This window comes from Belonocnema kinseyi, chromosome 2 (genome assembly GCF_010883055.1).
Source record: "Belonocnema kinseyi isolate 2016_QV_RU_SX_M_011 chromosome 2, B_treatae_v1, whole genome shotgun sequence".
Classification (NCBI taxonomy): domain Eukaryota; kingdom Metazoa; phylum Arthropoda; class Insecta; order Hymenoptera; family Cynipidae; genus Belonocnema; species Belonocnema kinseyi.
In genome coordinates, this window is record NC_046658.1 from 39,247,839 (window position 1) to 39,257,030 (window position 9,192).

Below are 9,192 nucleotides of genomic sequence, written 5' to 3' on the forward strand. Positions count from 1 at the left end.
AGCTATCTAAGGATGGTACTATAGAACGCCACCTCAAGGTAGGCCTAGTGGCGCCATCTCTTGGTCAGGCCGGAAACTTATCAATCCACCCTCGTATTGCCAATACATGCTAAAAATTTTTTCGATATGTAGAATAGTTTTTTAAATTGGACCATTTACGACATTTCTGAATTTTCATTCATCACACTCAGTACTTAACATTTTTAAACTATTCAAGATATCAACAATTTAAATTTTTAATTGCAAATTTTAATTTCAAAAAGGAATAAGGTACGAAAAAGTGATGATCACGAGGATATAAGGTTTTAGGATTATAAATAATTGATTTCACTGAACAATTTTTTTCATTACTTACAAATAATAGATTTCCTCATAAATTAATTAAACACAGTTTTTACTACTAAATATGTGGAAAACATTTTGCATCCCACTGAATGGAAGAAAAAGCTAAAAATTTAATAGGAAAACCTGTAACCATGACAAAAACCACTAAAATGGCAGCGCTCAGGCTTACATCATGGGCGTCAACTTCGTTTCATAGTAATTACATTTTTAATTTCCTGCTTTAATGAAATCTTATTTTATTTCGAAATTTTACAAACTAATATTTATTAATGAATACAAAACGACAATGAGGACTGTAAGTAATTTGAAAATTCAACACCTTTTTCCAAATTAGAAAATTGGCGAGTATTTTGGAGGTGTTCAGTACTTGCATACGTTCCTGACAGATTGTGGAGACAATGGAAGATATCGGTTTACCAAACTGTCGAATAAAGTCTAACGTAACAAAATGAAAAGCTCGCTTGCAGTGGATAAATTTTCATAAAGTATGCAGGAGATTCTAACATAAGCAAAATTAATTTTTTTCTAGAATCCATTTAAAACTTTACCAAACCTTTAAGGGCATGCTCTTCGGTGACCACGTGACCAAACTAGTCCCCGGTTGTAAACATTTTTTTTGGTGTTCACTGCGTCCACACGAATTGAGATATCGTGTTTAAACTTTGGCACATAAAATAAAAAGCACTAAAGAACGTTTGTATACATCAATATATTGGTAATTTTAAAGAAAGTTTATTTATAAATTGATGGAATAGGATATTACCATTCGAGTTATAGCACTTTGCAGATCATTTTTGGTTTGATGCATTTTAGATTTTTTTATTCGCTCATATTGAGCAATGACACCAATTTTATACTAAATCGTCTAAACCTTGAAAAAATTAATATAAGCAATAAAATTTGCACCTTCGTTGCAAATCAACAAATAAGTATCTGCACACACGTAACCTATCATTATTTTTTGGGCATTTTCAGCGATTTCTAGCGGAGAAAAAAAGAAACTTTGAATGTCGATAAAGTCGAGATCAAGTAACTAAGTTCGTTCATGAAATTTCGGTGTAACATGATTTTCATTTTTTTGGTCCTAAAAATAAAAGATAAAAAATTCAAATTGGAAACATAGCAACACCAGATATGTGCTAAAACTTACTCGTCGGAGTTCTCCAACCAACTTCTATAATTCTTGACGTTGAATCGATCAGCTGATAACTATTGTTGACAGTGAACCAACCAGCGGGACTCATCGTCAGACTGGCCTTGTCTTTCGCCCCCGGGCGAAATTTTATTTTTATTCTTGGAATTGTTTCATACCAGTACAAAAAATCTACAAGAATATAAAACCATTGGAAAATCTTAATTATTTTCTGAAGATGCACATTTCTCAAGATGGGACTTGGACGAATTTTCGAGTATGGCATTCTAAGATGTTCCTCGATTTTTTTAAATCGAGGCATCTACTTTATCGACGTTAAAAGTTTATTTCCTAATTCCTGTAGTATTTTACTCGAAAACTTTCTTCGTAATTCTGAACATTTTGATATATACAAACGTTCCTTGGTGGCTAGAAATCGCTAAAAATGCTCCAAAAATAATTATAGGTTACGTGTATGCAGATACTTATTTGTTGATTTGCAACGAATGTGCAAATTTTATTGCTTACATGCAAGTGCGATGCAAGTGAGAGAATTTTATTTTTAAACTTCGCGCGACATACTACTTGAGCTATTATGGATGCGCATGAAGTCACCTTCAGCAGAAGTTATTGACATTTTTAAAAAAAATTTTAGCGCTGCAAAAAAAAGTATTGCGAATTCTCCATGAATTTATAATAGAATATTTAACGTAGAATCCGAATTTCAACAGTTTAAAAGTTGATCTTGGCATTCTCTCAACATGAACCCATTTCTTTCTTATGTGGCTAATAGCGTTTCTTCTACACTACATTCTTTGAGAAATTATGTCGTTACTCTTATCTTTTTCTTGATAGGTCCATGTTTCTCTACTATATAGTACAGTCGATACAAATATAGAATTATTTATTGCCATTTTAGCTTTATTTGATATATTTTACTTCGGAATAATGGGCCCTGCTCTACTAATAACCTTCTTTCGTTCATTATGCGTCTATCTAACTCCTCATCCATTTTCCTGACCCTGGTAAATAAGCTACCAAGGTATACCATAGTTTTTGTTATATTTGCGTTAATTTTTGGGCCCATGCTCTTCATGCTTGCATTCAGTTTATTCAACAATCTTTGCAAGTCTTCGATTGATTCTGCCATATCAACCTTTTCATCTGCGAACGCCAATCCTCGTACCCTCACTGTTTCTAGATCTACACCTTCTTCGTCGAAAAGAGCCATTCTTAAACACTTGTCCATGAATAATATAAATAACCATGAAGACATAACACATCCTTGTCTAAATCTTTGAATAATATCAAAAGTCACTCAATTTACCCTTACACTCTCTTTCCTACCCATATATATTGTTTTTATAGCTTGTAAGAACCACCCGTTGACGCCATACTCTTTTAAAAATAAATACTATGCTATCGAGGCAAATTATTGTGTTAATTAGGTAATGAACATTGGTTCATTAATGTTCAATTATTTAAACAAGTGGAATTTGTTTAAATAATATTTTTTTCGAAATTGTGTGTTGATTAAATGTATCACCATTTCTTTTCTGGGATATTTATTAACATTAGTTAACTATTTTTTATTATGTGAACAGATTCTATTTCTTTAAAAAAGTTAAGAAATATAACAAAATGATTGTTTCTAACAATCAGAAGTTTTAATGCAAATAAAAGAAAAGAAAAATTAACAAGTTTTGAGAAAAAAATATTGTTTAAGCAAATTAAAGGTTGTTGAAAATAAACATTATTTTATAAATTCAATGATTAGAAAATATTTGGAAATAAATGTATGTCACTTAAGGGGCCATCCATATACCACGTAGACAGTCTTTCACCACTTTTTCACCCTCCCTCACCCCCGTTGTGGACAGCCGTGGAATTTTGACAAACACGCCCTTCCATCCCTAATCTGTCCACGTGGACATATTTTATGAAAATGTAGATATTATTGGTCTTCAAAGCACAATATAAAAAATTCGAGTGTACCTCGAGTATACCTTGTCTGATTTCAGTATATTTTCCACAGATTTAGGGGAACGAGTGTCCACGTGGGTTCTAGCCCCCCCCCCGGCCCCCCTCGTGGAGAAGCGTGGAATTTTGCCATCCCCCCCCCAAACTATCCACGTGGTATATGATTGGTCCCTAACGATAAGACAGCAATATTTTTTATGAACGAAAAAAATTGGTGACAAAAAATTATTTAAACAAATGGAATTATTTGCCCTCTAAAAAAATGTTATGGGTTACCCTAATGTACATAACGTGGACATTTTAAAGACTTCAAAACATTGAAACGAGCTACCTGAACCTTTAAATAAATCTACCTGAGTGCCTGCGGAGAATTTTTCAGAGCTTCTCAGAGCCTTGAGAATCTTTAGCATATACTCTGAGATTTCTATCGATAGGGCAATTATGATTTTTGCGCGTTTTTTAGAGGCGACTGATTCTGTCATTAGAAGTTGCTTGATATTAAATGGATTTCGACCAGAAAATTTAATTCTATTTTCTTAAAATTTAAATGTATTATTTGTAGTTATAATAGCATAGTGTAATGTAGGGTATCTCTTTTAACTTTATAGTAGCGCCACTAACACGTAAACTGTTGGGTATTTCAAAGCTATGAGAGCAATGTTAATAAAATAGAGCAGTAAATATCAATTCAGCGTAAGGGCATGTGATTCTTACAGTTTCCCCGGCTTTTTTTCCACAAAAATGAAAACGTTTCAAAACTGAATTCGGAGATGCTATAAAATATCATGACGGATTCCTGTCATTTCCATGATATAAGTATCACGTCATGAGGTAGAACATATTGAAGTATGATTACCCGTAAAATCCCCAAAACCGATACTTTTAAACTTTGTGCACAAAAATGATTATGTAACTTTTCCTACTCATTAATAAAATGTATTAATATTACAAATCGATATTTTCTGTTCTTCTATTAACTTTGAATCGTGTTAAAGAAAAATGTTTCACTATATGAAATCGATTTTTCAAATATTATAAAGCACCATATCTCCTTTATTTTTCAATACAATGTATTAATAAAAAATATTGTGGGACAATAAATTCGTCTCGATTTAATTTTAATACCGGCTGGTTCCATTTTTTAAAAATAAATTTTAACCAGGGCCAAATTTGTTCTTTGTTTTACGACAAATATGAATTTTCACCACAGAATCAATAAAATTGGTAGACAATGAAATTTGCTGTTTTTAAAAGGATTGAAAGGTATTATTTATTTACAGTCTTCAAAAGAAAATTGAGATATTTATGTTTTTGGCAGATTTTGAGTTAGCTTACGAAAATTAGAAATTCGAAAAACAAAAAACCTGAAAAAAACGTTAATTTCCTTCAACGTACAACCTAATTTTAAAGCTCTTTTAAGGGAAACAATTTTTTCTCAAAGAAATTATAAATTCGAAGGAGGATATTAAAAAAGTATAGATTTTGATCTATTGAATTCATATGAAGGAGCAAAATATGAGAATATCATAATTTACTGCTAGTATACATATTGACGATCAAAAGAGGAAAAAGGGATATCTTATTAAAAACTAAAGGATTTTAGAATTAAGTTTTCCAAACTGAAAATATTCCAAATTTCAAAATCAAAGCTTTCAAAATAATATATTATACTAAAATTAGCCTTTTTTCTTGCTTCTCCAATGAAGAGGGAAAATTAGTTCTTCACATTAAAAGTAATAGTAAATTATATATTTGTAATATGGAAAATGTGAATTTTCCTCAGAAATAATCATTGTTTCATTATACGGTACATGTAGTCCCATGCTTTATCTTTTAGCAAAATTAAATATGGAATTGAGGTGTCAATTCCAATCCTACGCTTGGGGAAAATGCAGCAACGACAGTATAGTCGCCACCTTGATGAAGCCGTCCAATCCTGATGCTATATTGGACGAAAAAACACCATATGCCGAATTATGGATGGGTACTCATCCCAATGGTCCATCGTTCTTAAAAGATGAAAATAAACCATTAGACGAGTACATAACACAAAATAAAGAATCTTTAGGTAATGCGGTGTTACAAAAATTCGGTCCACAACTGCCGTTTCTTTTTAAAGTATTGTCTATTAGCAAAGCTCTCTCGATTCAATTACATCCAAATAAGGTAAAATAATTGTACGTATGTGTTGTGTTTAGAAATATTTTACATGAATTTAGTATTTATTCTTACTGTTCGTAGAAATATTCAATTTTAAGTTGCTGTTTTAGAAACAAGCTGAAAGGTTACATCAGTCACAGCCTAACGTTTATAAAGATTCTAATCATAAACCTGAGATGGCTATTGCACTCACGCCATTTGAAGCGCTTTGCGGTTTCCGTCCAATTGCAGAAATAAAAACGTATCTGCAAGCCATTCCAGAATTAAGTGCCATCGTAGGAGAAGATATTATTCTTGAGCTTACACCTGTTTCAGAAACTTCTCTTAATCTCAGTTTAAAGAAATGCTTCCAAAGTCTTATGTCCTGCGAAGAAAGTATCGTAGCTCATCAGTTAAAGATACTTATCGATAGAATATCTATTCTAGGTAATCTTATAAACATTAATTGCTTGGAATTTGAACAATAGGGGTCACTGATAAAAGCAATATGTAATTAAATTTCAGATCAATTTACCAGACAAACTTTAAACGCCAGTTTATTGGAACGTTTATATGCTGATTATCCAGGAGATGTGGGATGCTTTGGTATATATTTCTTTAATTATATAACTTTACAACCAGGAGAAGCCATGTATCTTGAACCAAATGAGCCGCATGCATACCTTTCGGGCGGTATGAACATTCTGGAATCGATATTAAGAAATTTGCATGGAATTAAATTCTGGTGTTAATGTACTTTTGCCTCTTTAACGTTAGAAAATTATTCATTTTCCCAGATTGCATTGAATGCATGGCGTGTTCAGACAATGTCGTGAGAGCAGGTCTAACTCCAAAACTAAAGGATATAAAAACTTTATTAGAAATGTTGAATTACAAATGTGAGTCTGGCTCTGCGAAGCGCTTCCAACCATCTCGAGAGGACGAATGTACAGAAATTTTCCGTCCTCCTGTACCTGATTTTGCTGTGACTAGAATTACGGTAATGATTTTCTAAACTAATTCTTTGAAAAAACTTTTTCAGAAATTTCTAATTGAAAGTGTAGACCTGCAGCTGTTCATTGGCTTAAATATTTAATTATTAGTGATAAAATATGTGGAACCCTACTGAAAATTCCTATATAGTTTCCTATATAGGATCTTACATAAGAACCTATATGTTTCACCTATAGAAAATTACATAGAATCCTATATAGATTCCTATATTGGACCCTATCCAGATGCAAAGTAGTATTCTATGGCACCTACGGCTGCGCAGAAGTTTTTTGGTCCTCCGGGAGACGTACGTACCATTATGTACCTTAATTATAGGGAGCAGAGGCGACGGAACGATTTTTTTCATGGACGGGCTCACCGAAAATATGTTCAAAAATATAAATTTAAGATAAATATTAGGTTTATTTTATTATTAGAGTTAGTGATTAAATGGGTGGGCTCAAGCTTACCCAGCCCACACGGCTCCAACGCCCCTGATAGGAATGGTCCTATACAGGAACCTATATAGGATTTTATGTCGTTTTCTATAGATGAAACATATATGATACTATGTATGTTACTATATAGGAATTTTTAGTAGGGAAGCGTGTTCATTTTGAAGTAAAAAAAGAAAAATCCTACAATATGAACAGAATAGTATATTTCTAATCAAAAAAGAAACTTCATTTTGACATGAATTCGGTTATCAAACATTTAACAAATAGTTTATTACGTTTGTAATAATTTCATTTTTTGCTACAATCTTAATAAGGAACTTGATCAGGATTACTTATCACAAACTTTTGAGATTTTTCATGCAAACATTAAAATATAAGATAAATGGCTTTTGATTTTACATTCTACAATTAAATATAGTTAATAGTTATACAAACCCCTGATAGAAATTTCGGATTCAATCGGAATACGTTTAGATTTGAATGTCATCCGGAAAGAAAATTCTAATTTGACTGTGAATCGTTTGGAATGTACGTAATTAGGATTCAGACTGACTAGTAAAAGTTGTCACAATTTGTCTAATTGTTATAGATTTTCAATTTTGGACGCTTTCAATTTAATGAGTGATTTAACTATATTAAGACCTTCAATTGAAAAATGTACATTTTTAAACGATTTAAATTTTACATGAGACAGTTTTGAATGCTTTAATTAAAAATTGTACAATTCATACTGCTTTCAATTTGGAGGCATCTGATCCTCGAAATTTCAATCTTTCGATTTTGATATGTGAATTTATAAACGCTGAAATGTTAAAAGGATGTAATTTTTAAATTGTACAATCTTAAATGATTTGAATTGGATCGAAAAAGGCATTGAATTTTCCAATCTAAAAATTATAATTATTACAGTCAACTTCCACCTATGTCCCCGCCTTAAAGCGTATACGCCTACAAATGTCCTCCTCTGGAGCCCCCCCCCCCCCCTCTAGCGCGAATCATCAGGATATTTGTGTCAAGCAACGTTCAGTGGCTGTCTCGGCCTTGTATCGATACGCCCACTGTAAGCACAGTTTCCAACTGCACATGTGCCAAAAAGCGCGGGTCTATTTTTAATCAATAAAGATATACTATCAATAATAATGCTTTTCGGTACATGCGCAGTTGAAGCAGTCGCGGTCCGTTAAGGCTGGGTCAACCCCCGTGGGCCAGTGATCCCAGATCTGAAACGCGACGTGGTCCAATACTATGACACGTCTATGCCCGTGTGAATATGGTAGGAGACGATATAAATGTCTGAGTTGCGCGCGCAACCCATTTCTCCTCTTCTGAATTTAAAAACTCGAAGGTGCACGATTGCCGCTCGGAACACTTAGGCGGTTTTATTTATATCTCTATCTGCTTTGAAATAAAATGAAGAGATTAGGATTTTAATATTTCCAGATTTCGATGCTGGGCTGGCGATTCTCATGATTTGAATACTTCGCGCGCCTCTTTAATGCGTGTATTTTGAGGTTACGTGACTTCAAGTATAAAATATAAATTATATAAATATTAATAGTATTATATATATATATATATATATGTGTGTGTGTGTGTGTGTTATTAATGATATTATTATAATTATGATACATTATAATAGTCTTATTTAAATCTTGATCCGCATTTGAAAGAAATTAAAGAAATTGGTGATTTTGGAATTCATCTCGTTTGGTATTTTGTAAAAAAAAGTCCTCTTTTCTATCAAAAATTCAACTACTTTGTTAAAATTTTTATTTCTTTTATTTGAAGGTTCATCTCTTTCGTTGAAAATACATTTTTGAAACTGACAATTAATCTATACCATTTTTTGGTTAAAAAAACATGTATTTTGTTAACAATTCGTCTTTTTTTGTAGAAATTAAATAGCTTTATGAAAAATTTATACTTTTTGCTTAAAAATTACATTTTTCGGTTGAATTATCAACTGTAAATATTTTTTAGTTGCAAAGTCGTTTTGTTGTAAATGAAACTATATTGTTAAAAATTAAAATCATAATTTTTGCCTGGAAAATTCGATTATTCACTTAAAGTTGAACTACTTATTAAAAAAAATTAATTTTTTCTTATTAAAGATTCATAATTATAGTTGAAAATTCAACTATTTGC

General features: G+C 32.0%; 1 protein-coding gene across 4 annotated transcripts in view; it reads left to right on the forward strand.

Annotated features, from left to right (window-relative positions):
- Positions 1 to 9,192, forward strand: part of LOC117167056 (mannose-6-phosphate isomerase) — a 47,558-nt gene that overhangs the window by 17,689 nt on the left and 20,677 nt on the right. For all 4 annotated transcript variants that reach the window (XR_004466350.1, XM_033351637.1, XM_033351638.1 and 1 more), the window contains 4 exons: positions 5,295 to 5,623; positions 5,728 to 6,043; positions 6,122 to 6,289; positions 6,394 to 6,596. Coding sequence is in view for 3 of the 4 variants with exons in the window: in XM_033351637.1 (XP_033207528.1) it covers positions 5,306 to 5,623; positions 5,728 to 6,043; positions 6,122 to 6,289; positions 6,394 to 6,596 (1,005 nt within the window). In the remaining variant the exon portion in view is untranslated. The remainder of the gene's footprint in view (positions 1 to 5,294; positions 5,624 to 5,727; positions 6,044 to 6,121; positions 6,290 to 6,393; positions 6,597 to 9,192) is intronic.